Here is a 26143-nt window from a genome sequence, read left to right as displayed (position 1 = left end):
GGGGAGATTATCTTAGTCATGGAACCTCAAGGTCAGTAGGGGTCGCCATCCTTCTGGAAAACTTTCATAAGGCGGATAAGTTTGATCCCAGCTCTTCATGAACTGAAGTTTATATTAATGGTTACAATGACAATGGAGAAATTCAAAAATTAATTGTATTATTATATATAATAATAATAATAATAATATAATCTTAAACCATTGCATTATCTGTATCATATCTCATAAGTTGAATGAATTTCATCATCAAAAGAGAACATCAACAGTAAGCACTCTTACATTTCCAGGTTGCATATCATCCTAAATCCATCATCAAAATAACTTTTTTTTAGATTTCAACCAAATTCTCATGCTATTCCATTTATGTGACTTGAAATCACCAGATTCTTTAAATAGTAAAATAATTTAGATACATGTTTACAGTCACTAAAACTAGTTTACATATTCATCATCTTAAATGTTCAAATGAAATAAATCCTAATAAAAAAACTAAAAAATAATTCACAAGCTAATAATATAACAAACAGTGTAATTAACCTGAAGCTTCACTGAATTAATAAGCACCTTTTCTGTCCTTTAATTGATTCATTTAAAGGACAAAAAAAAGATATCTTTAAAAGGACAAAAACTTAAACCAAAGATAACACAAGTAAATAGAAGCAAAGTATAAGTAAATTCATATATTACTTTATTAATGCCATTAATGTTCACAAGCCACTGACCAGCCGGCAAGTTTACATGGTAACTCTAGCTGTAACAGCCCATGCAGATGTAAGAGTGACACTAATAAGCTCCAGTATACAGGCACTCAAATGACACTAGCACAAACTGAGGTTACTTGTTCTTAAGTTTAACACTATGCATTACTTTACAAAAGATTTTTGGTAAAATGGAATGTTTCAGTGACATTTTGTACAATAATGTGTGTAAAAATACATATGAAGAAAATGCCATTAATATAAGATTTTAAAAGGTGGTGGGTGTCCCTCTGTGCCGTGCTGTCCTCTTCAAATGCTCATGGTGACCTGGATAAACTAAGGAGACAAAGATAATATGTTACTCTACAACTCTTACACAGTTCTCCAGCAATTCTTTTCTTTACTACATCACATTTTTATTAGGATGTATAATAACTTTAATAATGTATCTAATTGTTTCAGTTTTCCAGGCAACTGTTTCTGTTTGGTTAAGGCGTGTTTGCAGCTTCCTGCTGCCACTGTAAGAAACAAGAAATCAATCAATTCATATTTGGTGTTAGTATCTTGCCCAAGGATATTTGGCATGCAGACTAGGGGAAGCCAGGAAACGAACCACCAACCGTCCGATCAGTAGATGACCTGCTCTACCACCTGAGCTACAGCTACCCCGTAGTCTTTAGGAGATTTTTTTTTCTGTAGCAAATAAAACACTGTTGCTTACAGGTTTTCTATACAACCTTAAAAATGTGCCAAGATGTCTATGTATTTCTAAAACATACTAAATATAAAGACAAGCAGCATCACAAATCTGCAGAAAGGATGCCAAGACATCTCAGAAACAGGCACTGACATCCTGTTTTGGAACCATAATATGCAGAACAGTTCTGCTGAGAACTGAGGTCCCACGTCCAGCCCAGCCCCTCGTACCAAACTAGGAGCTAAACCCATCTAGGGGCGATCATGGCTCAAGAGTTGGGAGTTCGCCTTGGAACCTCGGAAGGTTGTCGATTCGAGCCCCAGCTTGGACAGTCTCTGTCGTTGTGTCCTTGGGCAAGACACTTCACCCGTTGCCTACTGGTGGTGGTCAGAGGGCCCGGTGGTGCCAGTGTCCGGCAGCCTCGCCTCTGTCAGTGCATCCCAGGGTGGCTGTGGCTACAATGTAGCTTGCCATCACCAGTGTGTGAATGGGTGGATGACTGGATGTGTAAAGCGCTTTGGGGTCCTTAGGGACTAAGTAAAGCGCTATACATTTACCATATCTATAGTGAAGAAATAGCTGATATGTTGCTAAAACAACACACCAAGAAGTTATTAATAATTTCCATTCAAGAAGGAAAGGTTGAGTGTATAACAAGTGTCAACAACAGTACAGTCAGGATTGTGGCAAGAGGGAATTCACATGGAATACTATTTCCAAGCACAGGGTGGCAGTGTTCATTTCCAACATACTTTAGTCTCACTTGTTCTGTGATGTCATCAAAACACAGTTTTACATTGTTTGAAAAAAAAAAAAAAAATAGTTATCAGATTTTTGTAATTATTTCAAGTGTTTTTAAGTAATCTGTCTGAATAAAAGCTGTATTATGGTAAAAAAGCATATTTAGGTTTAATGAACATATTTACTATATAATGAACATCTATTTCCTTAAACACTGACCAAGGCCTTTATCTGAAATTAGTCTCGAGTCTCGGAGTCTTCATTTCTAATTCTCTTTGTATAATTGGGTATAACAGTTCATGAGTCTTGTTTCCAACACAGGAGCTCTGTTTTTGTAAGAAGGCTTGTTTTTTGTCTGCCTTTCAAACTAACAGCATCACACTATTAATACAAACTCTACACAAATTTCAAATTAAATACCCTCCAGCATTTGGTGACAAAATTATAAACTCAGTGTTTATTTTGACACAAGAAAACGCGGCATTAAAACGAACTCTTCAGACAAAGAAGAAACACCTCAGCTGTAAAAACTTACATCGTCATACTGAAATGAGGCGTTGCCAGTTTGGGTTGTGTCCCTCCTTCGAAATTGATCTGAAAAACAAAGACACATTAAAAAAAGCCACATGAGTTTTATTACACAATTTATTTCTTTTGCTTTTCTGTCATTGTGGGTATTCTTTTCTTTTATTGTTTTGCCAAAGCTGTATGACCATCTATAAAAACCTCATGAACGAACACAATTTTAAGTTGTCTTCTTAATGCTGTTTACAACTTAAATACACGTGTAAAAAAAAAAAAAAAAAAAAAAAAAAAAAATCAGGCAATATTCAAGGAGCCTAAGAAAGGTCCTCTGTCAAGAATATTTACTGCTAGTTTGTCCAGTTTAATGCATTTCTTGACCGACTCACCGGTGAGGGCGCGGAGCCTCACAGCGCAGCTCACAAACTCATCAAAGGGGATTCTGCCGTTCAGACTGTAGCGCTTCATGATGCAGTTCATAGCCTGAGGGCTCAGACTGTAACCTGAATGAACACACATACATTATCTAATGGTCATAGCACTTAGCTAACATCTACTTTATTGCCACTCTAAAACCCATGTCAGTCTGTGCACGTATAGTCCATATACACAGAAATATGCAGGACAAAGTTCAAAGTCCTTTTCCTTTAGAGACTTTCTGGACAGTCTCTACTGTCCAGAGCAGGGTCAGTATGAACTTTTGTAGAATTTTGCACTAAAAAGATTTTAACTTTAGATAACATCCTTTCTGTTTGATGATCATTTTGAGTTTGTGACTGTTGTACTCCTTTGTGTTGGTCACATGTTACTTTTTGTGTGTGTTCAGTGCGTTCAACTTCAAACCCTCATGCAGGGGCATCCATGCTTAAAGATGCCAACTATAATGTGAACACTGTGCTTCTGTTAGCTTTTACTTTTATTTCAGGTTTGTGGGTCAAGGACCTGAAGGCTTCAGAGGGGCTTTTAATAAATTTAGGGGTCCTAGAGGAACCCTTTTGAGGGAGGAGGTGTTATGTCCCTCTGCAGCCCCTAATCTCAATGTTTTCAGCTGGTGCTAATTGGCCACACCTGGTCAGGTGTGGATAAAAGCATACCTGAGGCAAGCTTCCGAGGGAGCTCACTAGTCTTTGCCTTGGTGGCACCAGCCATTTTAGCCAACCTGATATTCCATTTTAAGATATAACCTCTCTTCACCTACACTCTGGTATTCGTCTCCTTTTTTATGTTGCGGCCCTCGAGCCGGGACGTAACATAAGTTATGTTACGACCCCCTCTGCTAGGCGACAGGAGGGGAGAAACATACACAAGTCATCCACGAGTCCTAGCACACTTAGATTTGCATAAACACAAAAGGGTAGTCTCACTCTCTCCAAGGCCCAGGGCCGTAACACCCCTCCCCTTAAAATACAAGACTACGTTTTGTATACACAGATGTCAATATTTGTGACAGATAACAAAACAAGTCATACTCACAACCGGGAGAGGTCATCAACTAGTACTTTATCAGTACGTTTTTGTTTTTTGTTTTTTTAAATGCCAAATCTCTGAATTGTTTTCTTGCAGCAGTGGGGCCCATCGCATGAGGCATTTATTGTGGCTAAACATCCGGGCAAGAAATACAAGAGGATTATGGACAGTGTACACTACAATGGGTAATGTGCCGGACCCCAAGTAAACATGGAAGTGCTGAAGAGCTAGCAACAGAGCCAATGTCTCCTTCTCAATGGTGGAGCGCATTGCTGGTGCTTTGCAGTGGCCTAGTGAGATCTGGCCCCTTTTATTACAGTGTAAACTGACTGGAAAAGCCCAAGAGGTGGTAGCTGTGCTTCCCTTAAAAGATAGTTTGGAGTATTCTTGTGTTAAATCAGCTGTGTTGCAAGCATATGAATTTGTTCCAGAAGCATACAGGCAGAAATTTCGGATACAGAGGAAACTTCCCTCCCAAACGTATGTGGAGTTTGCCAGGGGAAAAGGTATCCTCTTTGACAAGTGGTGCTCTGCATCAAAAGCCAGTGATTATGATTCATTGTGTGAATTGATGTTGCTGGAAGACTTTAAAAAGTGTCTTCCAGAGAGTATAGTGTTATACCTGAATGAGCAGAAAGTAACCACTTTAGCGACTGCAGAAGTTCTCGCAGACGAGTATGTGCTCACCCATAAGGCCTCTTTTCTGGTTAAAGAGAAGTCACAGTTTAGTGCTGCGCAGCAGGCTCGCACTGTTAAACCCTTAGGCTCTAAAGAGAGTCGAGAGTGTTTCTACTACCATAAACCGGGACATGTCATTGCGGACTGTTTGGCCCTGAAACGCAAAACAGTGAATTCTCAGCAACTCAAAGGTGTTGCCTTTGTGAAAGCAGCGTTCCATCCTGAGGTGCTTGATTGTGGTGGTAAGGTGCCAGACCCTTGTTTTGATCCCTTTATCTTTGATGGTTTTGTATCACTAACTGATAAATCCACAGATCTAAAATCGGTGCGCATACTGAGAGACACCGGAGGGTCTCAGACCTTAATCCTTTCTAGTGCTTTACCTTTCTCAGCAGACAGTGCATGCAGATTTAATGTTGTGCTGCGTGGAATAGAGATGGGTTATGCTCCCAGACCCGTTCACCAGGTCTATATCAAGTCAGAACTCGTTACGGAATTTTTCCCCGTCGCAGTATGCCCAACCTTCACAATAGAGGGGCCATGTTGTTGGTTGATTTAGAAAAACATTGACATGTATTTTCACATCGAACAAGGATGCTGGATTCTATCCCTCATCACAGCTAAACTGACTTGTACATATACAGCACCTCTTTGGGATTGGTAAGAAAAGTGGGAATGATTCAAGCAAGCAAAACATGTTGCAGTGCTCCAGTGGACACCTGACTATTGTCAAAGTCATAACTTAATCTTTAATTTGCTCTTACCCATGGATTTGATGGCCTGCTGCAACTCTTGGCCCTCTATTGTCCCACTCTGGTCCCGGTCAAAGGATGCGAAGGTCGACCTCCAGCCATTCAGAGCCTGCCACAGGTCCTTGAACTCATTAAAGCCCATAGTGCAGGACATATCCCTCTGAGATAGCAGAGTCGGTCAAGGACCCTTAATACATCACCCAAGTTATGGTTTCCTTTTATAACGCACTGTGTCACGTAGTGTTTTTCCATTAGCAACTGTCATCATATCAGTTAATCCACTAAACATGTCTTTTGGATGATTAGCTGAAGGATACGTCCAACATATTGATCATCAGTCTGCATGTCTCAAGGCTAAAGGCTGTGGAAAGAAACAAAGCTCATAAAGATACAACTGATAACTATGTTTGGATTCATCTGGGCAAATATACAAATAACATTAACTGTGTAATAAGGAGATCACCGTTATTAACAGGTATGACAGACCGATAAAAACACTGATTTTAATCTGTATACAAGGTGGTTTAAAGATTGAACAATAACAAACACTAACTGCTCCTCATATGTAACCACAGTTGTGAAGTCACGCAGAAAGAAATGTGAACGAACGTTGACTAACTACAACAAACCACGTTCTCTTACCCCTACACCTGTCCCCCCATGTTTCCTGTCTGCATCAACGGTCACATACAAAAAGACTTCAAAAGCAGAACTATTATGGGCTGTTCTGTGTTTTTAAGCTATCTCACTGAATTCATTAACAGTGCAAAACAGTTCTCGAGGTCTCGAGACACTGAATACAATACCAGTGACACTGGTTAGTACTTAAACTGCTGCTTGCCGACAAGAGAGTTCCCCTTAATGCTAAATGATTTTTAGAGCAAAGGTTTTTATAACTATGACCAAAAGTCACACCGTAGTACTATTTAACAAGAGGCACAGATATAATTTAGATATAAAATGACCAAAATCAGTATTGTGTTTGAGGTGCTTTTTAAATTCTAAACAGCCTTTGCTCTTACGTTGGTATGAGCCAGAGATGCCAGATTGCGTGAGGCAGCGCTGCAGCTCATCTGCTGAGATCTGTCCATCCTGTCGGGGTTTATGAAAACACGACAAAGTGGGATACACAACACAGTTAAGTAACTAACAGCTACTTTACAAAGGTTTAAAGAAGCATGAATGGTCATTACATCAACAGTTCATCAGGTCCAAAATCAGTGAAGTGATTTGAGACTGACTTTTGTCTCTTACCTGACCAGCAACAGCTGAAAAATAACCATAGAGAGGATCTTGTTGCTGAAAGTTAGAATGAAAGAAATTAAAGTCAGCGAGATTTAGCTGATTCTTCATATTATTCTGTATTTGTAGATACACTTGAGTTCCATAGAACTCTATGTCCTGCTATGAAAATAACAAACTATACTTTATACAAACTTCATTATAAAAAAAAAATCTCAATATAAATAAACATATAATTTTTTAATTTCTTAAATGCTTTTAATCATTTCACAATCCTGTTTGCCACTTAAAAGGCTTGAAATGATTCAGTGTATTTTCTAATTTGCGTGGCTGCTTTCTGAGGCCTCATTGAAGAGGCCTCACTGTCATTAATGGACACTGTAATCTAAATAACAGATGTATAGATAAATAAAAGCTGCACAACACATCTGGATACAATCATTACAAGAGGCTGTCATAGGGTTTGAAGTCCAAATTTGTTATATAATTAGTATAATTATTAGTATAATTCTAACGGCTTTCGACTACACTGTGAACAAACTGCTATCTGCTCTGATGAGGTGTGGCAGCTTCAGATGTGCTATGGTTAGGATTTTAGAAACAATTATCAGGTTAGAAATATGATCCACTATGAGCTTATTAAATCCCATTTGATGCTACTTAAAGTAAAATGTGATAATATAAGAATCATGGGTATTTGGGTGATTAACACTGTTGCCTCACAACAAGAAGATCCTGAGTTTGACTCCACCACCTGGTGAGGGGCTTTCTGTGTGGGGTTTGCGTGTGCTCTCCGTGTTTGCATGTTTTTTTTCCGATTTCCTCCCCACAACCCAGAGACATCCAGTTAGTGGGGTTACGTCAAATGGTTAATATAAATTGCTAATAGGTGTGAATGTGAGTGCGAATGGTTGTCTGTCTCTCTGTGTTAGCCCTGCGTCAGGCTGCCGCCCTGTCCGGGTAGCCCGCCTCTCGCCTTTGGTACCCGGGATAGGCTGGAGCCTATCCCAGGTATGAGATCCTTATCTCATAAGGATAAGCGGAAGCTAATAGATGGCTGTGTATTTGCATCATCTTATACTTTTAAGTAAAAACACCACTTTTGCTCGACTGCGGAATGCATCCTTTATACAGTCATTAGTTATAGTACGAATCTAAAACACACAAATACTGCTCGAGTTTCATTTTAAAGCCGAAATATTCTTTAAGATACTTTGAAACCAAATATATTGTCAAAATGTTTGCATGTTATTTCAAATGGAAACCTTTATGTAACGGATCTAAACGCGGAATTTCTCTCAAACCGTCCAACTTCCGGACTGGTTGGAAAAGACGCCCATCCCGGGACGAAGGTCGGTTGATGGCTGTAAAACCGTTTCATCACAATTTAACGGTTTCTTACCATTCCTGGAAATCCACCGGGGCCAGCGCCGTATCCGGGAAAAGCCATCTTATTCCTGTTACAAAACGAAATAAACATAAGAATAGTAACGACTCAGAGCAAAACAAATCTAGCGACTGAGGGCGTGTCTGGTGATGTACGCAGGAAAACACCGAGAAGTGAGGTTATAAAGTGCCGTGAAGTACAATGAAGAACAGATCTAAATGTGAACTTACCTGATATAAAAAGCACGACCTCAGAGAAGAAACAGACAACTGTGAAGCCTCGGAGGGGCAAATGTCCACTTTCCTCAGTGCGAGCCACCACATTAAGTTCCGATTGGTAGGGAGAGGACATGTGACCTCTAATTGACCAATATGATCAAGAGGGCTGGCTGTAAAAGTTCTGCAGTAAATTAATGGATTAAAAAATGTATATCATAAATATCAGTTAATGCTTCAGTTTTAAAGTGGTTAACCACCACCTTCGAATTATTTCTAATCATAATTAGTAAAAGCCTTTAGTGACATTTTACTATCTATGAGCTGCTGTACAAAGCTTTTACTTTCATACGTGTGATAACAAGATAATATTGCACATTTTATAATGCAAAGTGTCGTGATCTTCGTATTATTTCTGGTTATGTTGTTATTATTCGTTTTCTTCTTTTGTCTGTTTGTGAATATTGATTGCTGGGTTTTCGTTGTTATTCACACTTCTTGTTTTGCCAGTGGTTTTCTCTCTGTGACTGACTCCTATGTTCGCCTCTGTCTGCAACTCTTTGTATGTGTTAGTTTCATTCTGCCCCCTCATTCAGTTCACATATTGTTTCATTTTAAAGCTTAAATCGTCATTTGGTTTTCTTTGCTGTTTTTAATCCCATGTTTTGTTATTTCCTCACCCTCCCTAAGGGTTTTCTCGTTTCTCTTTTTTGTCTCCTCTGTCCTCTGGTCCCATGCTCATGACCCAGAATCAATCAATGAGGTCTGTTTACCAAAATCTCGATTCCTTAAATGCATCTGGAGGACAGAGGAGCAGGAAGAGATATTAAACGAAAAAAATAGAAATGAGGAATGAGAGAAATTATGTTTAGTTTATCCCCCTGCCCTCCCAGTGTGCTTGCGTTCTTTGTTTTCTGATTTTATCTTTTAGCTTAATTGACATGATTTGTTTTTGTCTGTTTGTTTTGCAGTACTTTGTTCATGAGATTGAAGTGTTTGCATCAGTATCCTCAAGACCAAAAAATGAATCAGGAGAAATGTATTGATAGAAAAAGTTGTCAATGGTTTATAAAGTATAAAGCTACCATAATAATGCCCTGGAGATTTTAAATTCCACTTTAAATTGCTTAAGACATACAGAATGATGTTTTTTTTTTCCTTTTTACTTATAGATAGATTTTCTGTGATAAATCCTTATAATCTTTCCTTATGTTGGCCCTTCCTTAAAGGTAACCACTTAAGTAAAAATAAATTATCAGATGTTACTATTTAAAAAATGACTGGATTTGCCAAAAATAAATAATTTTATTGCTGAAAGCTAGGTACAAAACTAAGAAGTTGATTTTATTTATTCATTTATTTATTTTTTGGCTATTGCAGTCACAGTGATTAAAATACAGGACTGATCCTTTAACGCTTGGATGCACAACCTACCAGTACCTAAACTCTTCCACGAGTGGGGTCAAAAATGACCCCAAATAAAATCAATGCATTTTGCTATAAACTCGGTTGTTATTCTTCAAAACCTTTAAAACGAAGAGTTGTAATATTTTCTTATTTGAGGTATTCCTCATAAAACATGTTTGTAACATGAGGCCCTTTGCATTTTTATTTTATTTTTTTATAATTTTAAGAAATTGCAGTTTTTGTATCAGTTGTATCACTTTTGTATGCTTGCTCGGCATATACTGCAGAAGCTGGGTCTTCCTTCTGAAAGGCACAAGTTGTTCATCCACTGTAACACAATCACTGAGGATGAATTTCTGCCTGCAGTTGACCAGTAACAGGCCCCATATGTAGCAGAAAGCTGCCATGTGGTTTGTTTTCAGTCGGTAGGCTCTGGTCCTCTTGTCATCAGAGTGCAAGAAACGGTGAATATGTTCAAATCTTTGAATTGACATAGTGGCCTTGTACAATGGGTTATGCAAAAACACACCAACTGGTACATCCCAGTTCTTCTCACTTCCTGCAAATGAAGGCCATGAGCTTATGTTTGATTACATTTTTCCACTCTTTTCCCCTGTCTGTGGCTACTCTTCGTGCCTCCATGTTTGTGCATGTCAGCACCTCTTCCATTATATTATCAGATATGAACAGCTTCCACGCATCTATTGGGGAGACAGTAGTAAACCCAGGTGCAAGCCCTGGCCGACTAATTCAGAATATTGTGGCTAGAGCAGTAAGAGGGGCTCATTCAGTTAGACTCAATATCCATCTCCTCTTCAGAGGACTCATCGGAGGACTCCTCTGTATCTGACTGGCCTTGTTTAGTGGGGGGGACAATAGTCTGGGTCCTCTATATCGGAGATGTCAGATTCTGAATCAATGCCACCGACGGCCTCTTCATCCCATCCGTCTTGGATAATTTGTTGGACAAGGTCCACAGGGATCCTAGCTGGCCTCATAACAGCCATGTTACTTTAGATATTAAAAAAAAAAAACACCAGAAAGGACAATGTTTAAAATGCACAGAAAACTATAAACAGGGGTGTACATAAGTGGTCCGCAGGTGCGCATTCACTGTGGACCACTTATGTGCAGCCCTGACTATAAATCATGTTTGATACTGTGTAAAAATTAATTCCTGATCCATCAGAAGTGTAAGTGGGACAGTCAGAGTTGCTAAGAATGAAAGTTTCATAGAAGATTCCTGCTTGGGGTCATTTTTGACCCCACTTGTGGAAGAGTGGGGTAGTGATACAAAAACTGCATTTTTTTTAATTAATGAAAAAATAAATAAAAATGCAAATGGCCTCATGTTACAAACATATTTTATGAGGAATACCTGGAATATGAATATATTACAACTTTTCATTTTAAAGATTTTGAAGAAAAACAACCCGTGGGGTCATTTTTGACCTCACATGTGCATCTAAGGGTTAATGTAAGGCATTACATCAGAGGCAGAAACAAACAGCCCAATCAGCTTCGTCTCTCAAGTGGCTCATACAGTCATTTCCTCTGCTTCCACCTCCAGTCTAGAGAAAACCCAATCAGAGGCTCCATCGTTTGTTTAGGAGGCAGAAAGGAAATCTGTTTCGCCGCTTTAACCACACACAGCAGTGGACGGTGCTGAAGTTTGAGCTGGGATGCACAGACTTAATCATGAATGCTGGATCTGGTCACCCAGACCTTCTCTGTGTCTTCATCCTCAGCACTCAGGCAGCCTTGTTTCTGTCATGGTGAGCCACCAAGAAGAAGAGGAGGAGGGTGAAGAAACAGGAGAACTTCCAGCTGTATGTTGCTATAATACAGGTAGGTCTGAGATGTCAGGTTTTTGCAGCTGTAAATGCAGCAGGACAGGTTAAAAAATGGGAAACATAACAAAAAGTAGGCACTAAAAATGCATAAAAAGCATATCTAATTATTAAATGACATCATATAGAACCTTACTCATTGAGAGCAAATCTACATGGAACGTATGACAAACATAACATGTTTTTTAAAGAAAAAAAAGAAAATGCATGTGTGTTCAGTTGATCACAATGTCATTTAAAAAACTGAACGATATCACACATACTATCTGGCCTAGACTAATAAAAAGGATGTGCTGTTGTATTTAGTTATATTAACTGATAATAAAATAATAGAAATATCAATAAGGATCCAAGTCATCATTGTGCATAAAATGAAAGTGTAGGTTGATTTCCCAAGAGGAGAGCTAAACAAGTACACATGCTCAATTTTTTCTCTTCTAAGCTGCCACATTATGTAACAAAAGTCACATTTAAATCCAAGTACATCCCAAATCTCTTATTGCTGAAGAATGAGTTTGCAAAGACTTACTGTTGGTAGCATGACTGCTTTCACCACTGGAGTAAATGGTATAAATGACAAATCTTAACAAATTTAATCCTATTTAATGTTGTTTTTTTGTTTGTGAAACCCCACACTGCTATTTCTGTATATTTGTTGTGTGTGTATGTGTGTGTGGGAATGTGTACCAGTATACTGCTGACTGCTGACCACGGTTTTAGTCCAAACCCAGCAGGTCTAATCAGCAGGTGGAGGAAACAGATGGTTCAGACATATGATTCAGCCATGATGTGTAACTCTAAGCCATCCTCTGCATTAATAAGCCATGTATATTTTGGTTGTTGTTTAGTGTAATGTATAGCTCGACCTCAGCCACTGATTGTTCAAGTTAACTTTGTATCTCACATATATTTCTTCAGGATGTGGTGACGTTATCAGTCAGTCTGCTGATGCTCAGTGGTCCATCTATGAGCCTCAGGTCCACTCAGGGATTCCCAACAGCACAGGCCTGTGTCAGCATGACGCGGGTGCTCCTTTGCAGCAAATAACAGTGATTGAAGCTGAGCAAGGAGATGTATTCCAGCATTTCATGGGTTGTCAGTGCTGGGAAGGTCCAGGGATGGAAACCCAGAGATGTGCATGTGTTTATAGACAGAGGGAACAAGATGTTTTGGGTCACTGCTCATCAGGATCTCCATTTATCTACTGTGGAGGTGAGATTACACCTAGTTTCTAGGGTCTTTTCCTTAATGATATGCTTTCCCTTTACCTTAGCAATTGTGGTATTCAATGTACTGAACTAAGATTTTCCATTGGAGTGTTTAAAGCTGAGATTGCTGTTGTCATTCAGCCAACACACACACATATTTATGCAGGCATCCAATTGAGACATATCAAAATGTTCTTGTATTTGATTTAAGCAGTGAGGAGGAACGTGATCGTTGGAGTGGAGGTTGTAGAGGAGGTTGCAGTTGAAGACACTCTGGAAGTAATGTAAGTATTTAAGAATTATTATATCATATACCAAAATCGTTACAGCAAATAAAGTAACTGTTTCTATATTATTTTGCACAACTAACACTTGTACACCTCATAAACTTTTTGTCTAACACATAAATACACCGCAGTTCGTACAAACATACTACATATGGTTGAAAAAGTTTGTTGCTTGTGTATCTCTTCCCAGAACAGAGGATATTTATGCAGATGATCTGCTGGATCCAGATACATCACAAGAAAACCAGCCGTACCCCACATGAAGCCGGAGTGCCTTTCAGTGTTTCTCAGTTTCACTGTACACTCTGTAAATAAAATTTAATTCACAGTCAGACGACAAATTTAAATGAAATGCAGTTGTATGTATTATGAAGACGCAGGGCTGAAAAGCTTACCTGGTGTTGACATGTCTCCAAAGCTTAGGGAGTCAATGCCACTCTTCTAAGAAATGGCATCATTTGGTGTTATATGATGATAGTAACAAATGCAATAGAAGATGTCCCATAGGTGTTGATTTGGGTTAAAATTTCATCACTTTTCACCACTCACATCATATGACCGAAGTAATTCTTATGTTTATTAAACTGTACAGTGACAGAGTGACACCTCACACCCAATTAAAGTCCTACAAAGCACTAACCTGTTACAACGATCACAGATGGGACAGAAATATTATATCATACCATAGAAATGAGCACTTGGAGAACAATTTTCCATCAGTGTGAATTGAGTATACTCAAGGGGACAAGAAGAATTAAACTATGCTGCACAGTTCTAAAATCCACTGCGTTATGACTGTATGGTTTAGAGTAATGTATTTATCAGATATATAATATAATATAATATAATATAATATAATATAATATAATATAATATAATATAATATAGCAACTATTGGACTTCAACTACCAGCATGCATCGCTATTGTTCTTCCGTCATCACTGCGCGCAGGATGTTCCGCTCTCCAGTACAGTGAACTTTCCTTGTGATGATTTCAAGGGAAAATCTTTGTTCATTTTGATATAAAAACCCATCATGTCGGATTCATTACCGCCGCTAACTCTCCAGGACCGCATGGAGCGTCTTCAGGAGCTGACGGAATTTACTGAAAAGTGCAAAAAACAGATAAACGACATATTTGAAACGCTGGGATGGTCGCTAGACTACAAGAACTCCAACCAGGTAGCTAGCGTTTGTTTGGCTAATGTTAGCATTTATTGTTCAGTCAAAACAGCAGAAAACCTTCTCGGAATGTTTTGTTTTCCGTAGCAGCAATAGAGCAGCATCAGATTTAAGCGTTTAACTAAGTTTGAGTCCAGAGAGATTTGCTTAAGTGACTATAATGGAGTTTTTCTCTGCTGCCTAAGCTAAGCTAAGTTTGGGGCGTTTTCGGTGAGTTTCTAATATTTTTTTCTGAAGTAACTCAAGCTTGGTGGTAGATTTGCTGGTTGCTCTCGCCTAATTGGCAATTTTATTTGCTGTAATGTGGTTCTATTTTGGCTTTTTTAGTGGTCTACGTCTGATGTAATAAAAAAAACTATAATTAATATGTCATGTGTCTTCTAATAGTGTTTTTATGCTTGCATCTTATAATATTTACCGGATTTTTTTAAGGCCGCTTTTCTTTTCCTGAGTTTTTTGTTATTTATTTTTTAATGTGCTCTTCTCAAAAGTTTCAACGAGGATGCTTTTGAAGCTACACTTTGGTTCAAATGTCTTTGTTTACATGAAATAGTACACGTTTTCCTTCTTTTGATTACCACATATATATTTGTATCTTCTTGGCGATCATTTTCTGGTACTGAAGATTCAAAATAGTGACATTTCAAGTCATAATTCCCACTCTGAGCAGCATTTGTCAATGACTGAAAGGAAAAACTCCCTTTGAACTTTACATTAGGAAGATTTCTTGAACAGCATTCAATAGAACTTGGCAAGGAAAGAAGGACATACAAAAACAACGGCAAAACGCAAAGTACGGGACAAAAGTTAATGACATCTAAATCCAATTTTTACAAAGACATTTAATTCTCAGTTTGAATTAGACCTATTTTAACGAGTTTTGCTATGGGGTTAATTTGTGGTGCTAGTTGTTGCATCATAGGAAAATATGCTTATTATTAGCTTTCATACATATTTACACAATACAGATTGTATTGAATTCTGGCCATGAGGTTGTTTAGTCCTTATAAAACAGTTTTAATAAACACTGCAGAAAAAAACCTTTCAGAAGGTAATTGTGTTACAGCAATGGTATGTTAATAATGCTTCTGTGTAATTCATACCTGATGTTAATTTAAATTCATTATTTGCTAATGTAATATGCTTGCATTCTCAGGAACCAATGGAGCAGTGTCCCTATGACCCTCACCACAGGGTCCCGGTCAGGACCATGGAGAAGCACAAAGCCTCCTGCAAGCTAAAAAAGATGGGCTACTCAGCCGAGGAGCAGGTAACACAGTTAGTTACAGATTAATGTGTTGGTGCTGGAATCTGCTGCTGTAGCCTGGCAATTGGACCAGAGACAGCAGGGCAAAAGCAGTAAAGTAGACTACAAAAGCTTCTTGTTATTGTGCAACCGACTACTGAAAACCTCATAACCTCCAGTGTTAATGTAAAGTTGTGTTTAATAATTGAAAGAGCTGTAAAGCTTATCACTACTTTGCAGGCGGAGATGTACGACCCCTCCGTGAGCTATGAGAACACCAGCGTCAGAAGCTTTACAATGGGTAAGTCATCATAGAGGACTTTCTCTGGAAATTATCACCTTTCTTTAGTATAACCAAAGTTCACCCTAGTGAGATTAGATCTTTTCAGAAGACCACCTGTTTTCTTTTGAAGTTTTGCAACTTGTGTTGCTAAAAGAAGGAAGAGATAATTCATTTTTGAAAAAAATGAAATAAAACAATCTCAACAAGAAACACTCAATTTTGTTTTCTTTGTTCTTTTTAAATGTACTTTAAAAAGTTTGTAGTGCAGTAAAAAAGATGTATACAGCTTTTGTTATGTGCCCTGTTGAAAGCCATTTTTATCTAGTTAATTATATAAATAATTTTGAATATTACTGTTTTTTTATTTCTTGGAAAAAGAACATATGTTGCCTTCATTTCATTGTTTACTAAATGTTCTTTGAATGTTAAGTAATGATGCTTTTGTCTTGGCGCATAGTGAAACTCATTTGTAGTAGAAAGGAAGGTAAGGATGGAATTTTTCGGTCAGGAATGTTTTAGTAATGTTTTTTCTGTTCTCATTCATCATGCAGACAAAACCACCCAGCATCAGGTGATCCTACAGGCGAGATCTGCTGCACCAATGATGAGGATGGAAGGAGTCTTCTGGCAAGGTAGCGGCTCATTTTATTCTGTGCGTTCTTTTTCTAAGTACAACACACCAACGTACATTTACTAGAAGCAAAGGTACAAAGTTAACTCTGTCATCGCCAACTCATCATTGGCGATGACTCAACCCCGCCACCAGACTTGCATTCAGAATCCAGACCTGCTGTTAGATGTTGGAAAAAGAAAAAAGTTTGTTTTTTTTCCCCCTTTGACATGGTCAGATAGAATGGTTAGGATTAGGGTCATTCCTCTCCAGTGATAAACATGATTTACAGGGTTATTCTTGAATATTCAGATGTTTAATTTTATACACCAAGAAAAATGCCATTAGTTTTAAAGTCCTCACTAAACTCATTGTAAATTCATTGTTCACTTTTTTTGGCTCTCACCCTCACCAAATAGTAACTAGTAATTAGTACTAGTAATTAGTAATTAGTAAAAGAGGAGCTTTTACAATATCAATTTAGGATCGTCACGTCCTTTTCTAGTTTTGCTCCTAACATCCATGTGTTGTTTGTTCTGTTTGCAGCGATTGGGGTGAGTATTAGAGGAGATGGGCTCTAGAGAGGTCTGCCACTGGTTTCATGCCTCATATCCTTTACTGTCATATCCTTTCAAACCACAGGGGTTTGGGTGCGGGAAGCTTATCAGTCACATCTGCATCCTTGAACATACAAATACTTTTCCCTTTATGTGATGGGGAAAGTCCATACATGTAGACTCATCAGTCATATTTAGACTGAATGTTTAAAATACTTATGTAGTTTCTGCTTTCTGTCAAATCTTCATCTAAAAGTATTCCAGTAGAAGGCCACAGTTCCTTACTGATGCTGAGTTATCAGCAGAGCTAGCTTGGAAGCTGAAAGGAAACGGAAACTAAACAGCAGCAAAACAAAAAGGAAAACCAGTCATTGATCTTAGGTAATAACTAGGGACTAAACTTTAAAGTGACTTCTGTCTTTGTTCCTCACCCTAACATTAGAGCTAACAGGTGAATTTCCTCTTATTAGTGCAGCTAGCAAAACAACCAATTACTGTTTATTCCTTGATTTTAACATAAAACTCATTGTTACAGCCAGGGGCAGCACAAACGTGACCCCCTTAAACCGATTTTTAGTTAAGTCCCCATGTTTTCCCCTCAGTTATTGGTTCTGTTACTAGTTAGCTAACATAAACTAATGTAAGTCTATTGACTGCAGCCAACCGACCCAATGATGTCATGCTCTGTGCTGGCACAAGATGGCGCTAAACATAAAAATAAAATAAAACTTGAAGCACTTATTTCCTGTCAGTGTTAAATCTATGTCACTTTTTGAGAACAGGGTCCATGGTGTAAATTCGCCTTTATGATTTTCTACTTTAACACTTAAAACCAAATTACTTTTATGTAGAATCCAATTTTGGCTGAATACTGAGCTACTTTGAGAAGTGATCTTAGGAATAATTAACCATTTGACTTGCATTATGTGGACGTGTTTTTGTTTTTTTTAACCTCATTAATGTCTTAAGAGCAAACAGGTTATTGGCGACTCATCTGGGGTTAGAGTTGGGTTTCCTTTTGGCCACATGCAGAGAAAACTAGAAATTTAGAGAAACTAGGATGTTTTTCAGGATTCCAAACAAGAAAAACTTTAACTTATACCAAACCTCTGACTCTGAGTGATCAGGTGGCTGTTTTGAGGTTGAAGTCCAGGATTTGAAATTAGATAAATTAACTAAAATCTTGTCAGTTTAGTTTGTGTTTTCTCACTTAGCTTGTAAAACTTGTCTGATCCTTTATCAGGTCAGTACTCCGGTGAGCCGGTCGACGTGCCTCAGAACCACAAGCGAGCCGTGTGTGATCTCACTGTTGCCGACCGATTGGCTCTGTACAATCATGTGGTCGGTGTCATCAATGAACAGAAGGAAGCATCGTCCTCCAACGACGATCTCTACGTAGATTTGGTGTCCAAACTCCAAAAAGGTGAGATTTAACTCTAAGTTTAACTCTACACTTAGAGTTGCTATAATTTTAGTGAAGGAAAACACTTTTTTGGCTTTCTCTGGTGCAGTCCACATAAAAATTGTGAGTGTTTTTGTTCAGATGAAGAACAAAATGAACCAAAGACTAAACTGGAGCTGATGGCAGAAATGAGGGACTACAAGAGGCGGCGTCAGTCCTACAGAGCCAAAAATGTTCACATCACCAAGAAATCCTACACTGAGGTAAATGAGTTGATAAAGAACAATAAGTGTTGTCCTGATTCTAATCATTTACTTCATATATATATAGTCCATGATGAAGGTGAAATAACTTTTTTTTTTTTAATTATGAAGGGTGTTGTGAATCACAAGAACCGCTTTTCCCATCTTTAGTTGGAAATATCAAAAGTAACAGTACTTTAAAATGGTGAAAACGAAGGACAGCACAGTATAAATGACCAGTGGATTTGGTGAGCCTGATTTGGAAATCCAGTTACTGGAGCTCTTATTGTGCTCTTGAGTTTCAACATAAAGTGTTCATGAAGCTGGACAGGCTTTTTTTTTTCTTTTGTTAATTTATATCATTTGACTGCCACAAAGCAGCAAAAGAACAGACTCTCTGATAAATTGTTGAGTAGTTCTTTTCCTCAGAAAACTCTCAGCCTCTGCTCCACTATCAGTTTTTCTGCTACATCACCCTACACAACTCCAATGTGGACAGTTTCTCAAAAGGCACAGAGACAAAACAGGCTTTATCTTGATGGACAAGAGGGCGAAGAATCCAGTTTAGATTCTACTGAGCAAGATGCTGGTCATCTGACTGTTGACTGACTGCCCAGATCTCAACAATACGTGTGTCTGTTTCACACAGGCAGAGAATTTTCAGTGGGAGCAGTATAGTTTTGAAAGACATGTTAGCTTATTCTGTTGAGCAGAGTAAACATTTACGGGAAGCAAGGCAAATTTTGTTTTATAAGTAGTTTTCTTGTCTTCCTTCTCTCACCATAACCGGTCGCGGCAGATGAGATCTTGTTTAATGAGGCATTAATAGACATGTTTATTGAAACTCGGGATTTTAACTGCCTTCAGTGTGTTTTTCAATATAATATCTGCACTAATTTTCCAGAGTCTTGGCTCTAATATATTCCCTTCACACTGTAGCAATAACAAGACTGGAAGAAATAAAACAAAACATTTTTGAACATTAAAAACTAAACTGAAATAAGAGAGTCAACTGGAAACTACAGATTTTTTTTTTTTAAGTCAAAATGAAATAAAAATAGAAACTAATTAGAAAATACTAAACTATGATAACTCTGACTGGAATACTAAATAAACTCTGCCTGGGAATCTCCGAACTGAAAATCTGATGCTAAGCTCAGCGTGTCGGTCCTCAGAGAGACCTGTCCTGTTTGAACCAAGGTTAGGAAACAGTAATGTGGTCTCTATGATCGCCCTGCAGGTGATCAGAGAGGTGATCAGCGTCCATTCTGAGGAACTTGCCAGACAGTGGAAAGAGGAGGATGAAGAGGAGTCGATGAGAGTGGAACAGTCTTCCCACGGGTACACGAAGCACTCCTCATGATCACGTTTATGCTTCATTGACGATTAAGATATTGCATCAGAGGAGTTTATAGGTTAAAGACAATTTTTTAAAATTTTTTTGTTTTTCAGGCGGCAGGTGGATGAAAGACGCTCACCATCCTCAGAGTCTCACCACTCCCACAGTAAACGCCACCGCAGCCGGGAGCAAAGCCACGAAAGGGAGAGCAAGAAGAAGAAGAGTAGGAGGGACAGGTGAGAAAGGACTTATCTAAGGGTTGTGGATGTTTATGGGAAGTTGTATCTTCTGTTCTAGCTCTTGTATACCACACACCAATTACAGAAACAACCACATGACATAATTTGCATCATCTTCACAGCTTAATGATTGAAAATATCTTGTTTTGTAACACCAAAATGTATTATGCATACTGCAGAGTTAACTTGGACTTTTTGGATCTTCACAGGGATTCCCATTCCCCAGATGACCACCACCACCACCACCACGATAAAAAGAAGAAAAAGAAGAAGAAGAAAGATGAGAGAGACAGGGAGAAGGAGAAGTGAGAGTGCTGAATCTGCAGTGACTGAAGTCGACTCTGAAGTCGCAGTGTTCACAAGGCGAGACTAAAAATAGGTTTACACACAGACGCATTTTGTAAAGATTTAAACGCAATAAAGTCTTTAAACCGAACATTCACTGGTTGAGTTTTATTTTGCTTCACTGACACCATTTTCAATCAGCACTTCAGCGTTTTACAACACAGCCACATCTTACCTCCCTCTGCATGATTGGCTGGGCTTTTTTTTCTTTTTTAATGATAACTTGGAATCTCAGACAGGAGTGTCTTAACTGTCCTACTTTCACCGTAAGTTCAAAGGTTATTTTTTGGCCTTTAGTCTTTGCTGTAAGTTTGGGTGTGTTTACCTGGAAAGTCATTAAGAAAATGGAGTAAAGGGGGTTTGTGCAGTCTGTTTATAAAAAAACAAAAAGCACTGCAAGTAAATGTAGGGTGATCATTTTACAGATATTTAAATTAATAGTCTGATAAAGAGTTCAGACTTTCAGGAAGAACATAAAAACTAAATCTGACTGTTCACTGAAGAATAGTTGCAAAACTATGCACCTGTGATTCTTGTTCCTAGGTTGAAGAATATAAAAATGACCAGTTTATACAACAAATTATTATTATTATTATCATTAATTGTCTCTGTAGTCACACAATCTATTTGTGTTGGCATAAATGACATTATTGTTTGAAATTGCAACACAGCAAAACATTCGGTCTTTTGATTTAAGAAATCTTGTTCTGAGGGTAAAATGTGTTCCTCACTAAACTAATTTGAAAAAGTTTCACTGAAGCTTGAAAAATCATTAAATGATACAGTTTATTTTGAATGTATTTTTTATTTAGCTCATGAGAGGAAATACAAGACATGATTATGGGTGCAAATTGTGGTCTAGATGATTACAATCCTCAAAACAGTTTTTTTAATCAGATGTTAAAACTGTTTTGCAACTCCAGACAGCAGCACATGGAAATGTGATATAGACATTAATGTGAAGACACAAAACCCCAAAATCTATTCATCTTCCTTCTGTCCTGGTTTTTCTCTGCTCATGCTGGATTCTGGATCTGGTATTTCTCACCCTTTTGAGAAGCACAGATAGAGGACGAGAAGAACAAAAAAAGTCGAACAGGATCCCGTCCGTGCCTGGGAACCTGACGGATCCTGGAGAGACGAGAGTACAGGGGGAACCGTTGGGGTGATAATAGTGTAAGGGAAACTCCTCAGGTAACGTAAAATTGGGCTGTTTTTTGTTCTCATCCATATCCCCAAAGAATCCTTTAGCAGGTCTGGTCTAGAGGGAATCACTGTGCAGCACCATGGGGGCCTCCTGTGATAAGGTAAGATGAGATTATCATCATATGTGGATTTGGCCCTGCACATTTTGAGGGAACTGTTAAATGTTGCTTATGGTAAAATAATCAGGGGAAGGTTTTAGTTTGTCCTTAGTCCGCTGGACAGTCTATAAAGTGCCTCTCAGGCTGTTAGCAGGACCTTAAAATGTTGATATAGGCCTTTAAAATTTCAATATATAAGGTCTTAATTTCCATATTAAAAATGCAGATCTTCTCTTTTTGTCTGTGTTAGCGTCTAAATCTGCAAAATCTGCAGACAGAATTTATCTAAAAAACTTTTGTTATGTTTACTGAAGTATAACTTGTGGTAATTTATTTTCATTTTTAAAGTCATTTTGGTGCAATACACCATAAACTAACTCTGTATTCAGCTGTTCAGTAAGTCATCTGTGTGGGAGTCATTTTGCTGAGCAGACATTTCTGATGAATATTTGTGGGTAATTTTTAGGTTCTGGGGAAGCTTTTTAATTGACAGAGCAGGCTTTGTTTAGATTCTTTGCTGACTTTGGATTTTTCTCTAGAATTCACAACAAAGCCAAAGGGAAATTTGTACATGGTGCAATGTTTGGCCATGTGACCAAATAGATTTTGCACACATTGGGAATGTTGGAGCAGCCTTTGTTTCTTTATAGCAATCCACAAATATGAACAAAAAAGTTAAATATGAAATGTATTCACTACCTCACTGCCCCAAAGGTCCAACAGGGCAGAGTTAATTGGGTTTGAATTTGCTTGTATGGTCTGTTACAGCTGTTCTCTTGGGTTGTTTAAATTCATGCACAAACTAGCCTCTAATAAAGGTTAACAAGGCAACATTTGTCTAGCAGAAATGTGGCAAATGTTCTTGTTAAATTATTGGATAATGAGCTCTTTTTGCTACTTTATTCAGGTCAATATTGTATGAATAAATTGTTACTTGAATAAAGAAACAATATAAGAGTGAGGGATTCTTTAACACCAGCGAAGCTGAGCTCATTTGACCTTTTCAAGGTTTGAATCTTCCCAAAATTCTTTTTCAAACAAGTTTGATCTGAGGTTTCAGAAATCATTACAAAAATGTGGTTGTGGTCATTTTTATCTTCCTTTTATCCAGTTCAGTGACCTTGTGTTAAAATCTAATACACAGCCTTCCAGGTACAGAGCAGGTTTTTCCTGTGCTGGTCTGCAGCCTCACAGTGAGGCTTCAGGAATGTCAGATGAGTCTGAGAAGTGCTCAGCAGTCTTCCTTCTGACAAAGAAACCTCAGTCTGTTTAATTCTCAGGCAAACAGCAGCAACTCAAAACTCAGCAACCTCATTGCAAATAAAGAGTCCTTTAAAGTGATTCTCCTTTGTTGGTGTAGCCCACCCAAACACTTCTCTGATCATATTTGATGCATCAAGTTCTGCTCTGAGGTCAGGAGGTTCATCAGGGAAAGCGGTTGCTTCACTTCTGATGTTTTGATACTTGTCATTGGTTGTCCAACAAGTGGCAGTGTAAGATCTATGACTGTGAGTTAGAACTTAAAGTAAACTTTTAAATAAAATAAAAAAAAAGACTTTAAATACAAGGAGTATTTTAAAATCACTTATGCAAAAAATTTGTTATGCCAGTGCAGCTCTGCTAAAACTGGTTAACTTGGTTATTAGTTTTAGTTAATAACCTTTCAGCAGAAATTTGAATAAGCTGAAGCCAATGATGGTCCTTTTAGGAAGTCCTTCAAAAAGAGCATTTCAGTGCAGCCTAGAGGTGAATGAATGAAAAACCACTGTGAGTCAGGAAAGGCTTCACAGATAACCTGCCTATTATTCATTCAATCAGACTGACCGTGTGGGTTAAATCAATATTTGCACATAGCGTTTACAGTGCTGGAAAAAATAACATGGAAATAAACAAAGACCATCAGAATTAAGGAGTTTTGTTTTTCTATTAAAAATTTGTTTGGCTAATACAAAAACTGCCATAGGATTGTATTCTGTCAGTATCCTACCAGTAGTTTACTATGCTACCTCCAGAGGGCAGTATAACACCTGTCACTGGTCTAAGCAGAGACAAAACCTGACAGAAATCAGTCACCTGTGCTGGGGCAACAAGACTGAAGACTGGAATTAGAGCTGAATTATGCTGAATTTCTGTTGATCAATATACTTAACACTCCCTTTAGGCTGTTTATGCAGCTCATGATTACTTTAAACTTTTTCTTTTTCTGAAATAAAAAAAAGTTGGTTGGATCCTATATAAAAGTTTACAATGTAAAAACACTTTACATGATGCACTGAGTAAATGGAAGAAAAAAATCTGACTTATCAAGTCCCCTGGAACTAAAAAGCCCCCATAAAGCAGTCAGAATACTCCCAGTGTAAAAAATGAAGTGGTGCAAAACTACATCAGCATGATTGCAATCTTTTTTTTTTTTTTTTTTTTTTTTTTTTTTTTTTTACCTTGTTTGTTTACAGTTTCCCTTCACAGAGAAAGAAGCACTGCTGCAGTCCCTGTAGAATAATTTGTTTGTTTTTAGCCTGTGAAATATGATGAATCACGAGATGGATGAGCTACCTCACTGACAGCTAATTGATACCCTTTTTGTGCATAACATTAAAAAAAATACCAACTAGGGACTCAAGTCTAAAAACATGAGGTTCAGCATGGGCACTCTTCAAAGTAGAATAGTTTGCAACAGTCTTTGTGTAGTTAGGGCTTGTCTACGGTTTAAAACGGGGACCTATCCCTCAAAGGATAGACCAATGAGCACCTGCAATGACAGAAATGCAGAAGTCAAGCAGAGGAGTGATTCTTGCAGTTGTCAGTGGGGGGATCCGGCGCTTTCTCTGTGAATTTCACATTCCCGTGGCAGAAGGCCAGGTGCTTGCTCAGATGTTATTTACACATCTGTTGCTGCCACTGACTCATTGTCATCAGACACTCTCACACACAAAATCACGGTTTAGTAACGCAGTACTGCAGTGTGCTTACGGGAAAGTAACAGTAATCTAATTACTTTTTGTAGTAATCAGATTACAATAACGCGTTACTGCCCATCTCTGGTGGTCATTAAATGCACTTAACTGTTTGTGAATACAGGAGCTCCACCCACCTGCGGTTCAAATTCTTAATGTGCAAGAAGCAGCTAATCAAAAGTTAGTTGGTTTAATAATTTAATTAAACCTAATTTAATTTAATTAATAGAGTCAAATGGAGGGATTTATTTAAATACAGCTGACAGCACTTGTAGTAGGAACAGTGGGTCAGAAAATAAACTCATCCAGCAGTGACATCTTAGTTTACAGTTTCACACATTCAGGTTGTGTGAAATGGTGAATTGTGTTGCATGAGTCTATCTGCTGTATTTGATGTGTCCCCTGCAGGCGTCGCTCCTCTCGGGGCTGCTCGTGTTCATGCTGTTTGCCGTCTCTTCTCACTGCCAGGAGGAATTTTCTGGATACCACTCAGGTCAGGGCTTCCTCATGCTGACACTGATTTAACTTTAACCTCAGGTGAAACAATAGCTGTTTAGCCTTGTTTTACTAAAGAACAACAGGTGACAGATAACACAATCATAGAATCCAGCTGAGGAATATTGTAAACTGGTTTCTTCTAGGTAACTAATCGACAGTTAATTATGATAAACACTACTTAATTATTTTTAAGTAGTAAAAAGTACCTTCACAACTCATTAGTAACTTTCTTGTTTAATATCGTAGTCAAGTAAAGGCTTATGTGGAGAAAAAAGTAACAACTTTAAATGAATTGCATTGTTAGGCGAGCACAAAATTTATCACATATTCATTACAAACTCATATTTATTCAATTATTACCACAAATTATTGTTTGTTTCTTTGTTTTTTCAACAAAAAAACCCTTCAGATTGTAACTTCACTTTATTCATAAACTTTAATGCACTGACTCAAATCACAGTTTTGCAAGACAGGAGAGATGTTTTTGGAAGTTGTTGATCTGTATGTACAGTATGATGCAATTTTTATCCTCCCACATTTGCTGTAAGTTAAGGGCTCATCAGGGAATTGAACCTGGGATCGTGCACACTCAAAACAGGAGTCATACCCCTAAAACGAGTCACATTTCCCCATGTGTCTCATACTGAGTTCTTACCTCATGTATTTTGCATGTCTATTCAGGTGAGGAACACACCTATGAAGAGTCTTCTGCAGTTGACCACTATGACAACTTAGCTGCTCCTCAGCCAGGTGAGATCAGTAACACAGTTAGTGTAAACTGTACCAGAGGA

The 26143-nt window shown here is 38.1% G+C and overlaps 4 protein-coding genes across 5 annotated transcripts in view; 3 read left to right on the top strand and 1 right to left on the bottom strand.

Annotated features, from left to right (window-relative positions):
* Positions 1-671: 671 nt before the first annotated feature.
* Positions 672-8537, bottom strand: sri (sorcin). The gene is made up of 9 exons (XM_084944229.1): positions 8415-8537; positions 8200-8254; positions 6810-6854; positions 6578-6647; positions 5873-5916; positions 5568-5715; positions 3048-3161; positions 2672-2730; positions 672-1034 (listed from the first exon to the last, which is right to left on the bottom strand). Exons 2-9 carry the CDS (start codon positions 8245-8247, stop codon positions 1008-1010), a joined length of 555 nt encoding a protein of 184 aa, XP_084800355.1. The 5' UTR covers positions 8248-8254; positions 8415-8537; the 3' UTR covers positions 672-1007.
* Positions 8538-11349: 2812 nt separating this feature from the next.
* LOC146378153 (uncharacterized) lies at positions 11350-13492 on the top strand. Of its 2 annotated transcripts, none has more exons than XM_084943944.1 (4): positions 11350-11654; positions 12575-12868; positions 13076-13148; positions 13342-13492. In XM_084943944.1, the coding sequence occupies exons 1-4, from the start codon at positions 11489-11491 to the stop codon at positions 13412-13414; spliced, it is 606 nt and encodes a 201-aa protein (XP_084800070.1). In that variant the 5' UTR covers positions 11350-11488; the 3' UTR covers positions 13415-13492. The 2 variants fall into 2 exon arrangements, with proteins under 2 accessions (XP_084800070.1, XP_084800071.1); XM_084943945.1 differs by having other exon boundaries at positions 11351-11654; positions 13079-13148.
* A 548-nt stretch (positions 13493-14040) lies between these two features.
* On the top strand, positions 14041-20687 carry snrnp48 (small nuclear ribonucleoprotein 48 (U11/U12)). The gene is made up of 9 exons (XM_084943943.1): positions 14041-14333; positions 15490-15603; positions 15820-15880; positions 16414-16494; positions 18273-18452; positions 18573-18694; positions 19914-20014; positions 20126-20248; positions 20461-20687. The coding sequence occupies exons 1-9, from the start codon at positions 14187-14189 to the stop codon at positions 20558-20560; spliced, it is 1029 nt and encodes a 342-aa protein (XP_084800069.1). The 5' UTR covers positions 14041-14186; the 3' UTR covers positions 20561-20687.
* A 99-nt stretch (positions 20688-20786) lies between these two features.
* The window catches only part of LOC146378151 (uncharacterized), a 29219-nt gene continuing 23862 nt past the window's right edge, over positions 20787-26143 (top strand). The window contains exons 1-2 of the mRNA XM_084943942.1: positions 20787-25347; positions 26034-26102. Of these exons, the coding sequence (XP_084800068.1) occupies positions 25248-25347; positions 26034-26102 (169 nt within the window). The 5' untranslated portion in view covers positions 20787-25247. The remainder of the gene's footprint in view (positions 25348-26033; positions 26103-26143) is intronic.

This window comes from Perissodus microlepis, chromosome 11, assembly GCF_051167445.1.
Source record: "Perissodus microlepis isolate ML-2025 ecotype Zambia chromosome 11, ASM5116744v1, whole genome shotgun sequence".
NCBI classification, from domain to species: Eukaryota; Metazoa; Chordata; class Actinopteri; order Cichliformes; family Cichlidae; genus Perissodus; species Perissodus microlepis.
This window is presented reverse-complemented; position numbering and strand designations above follow the sequence as displayed.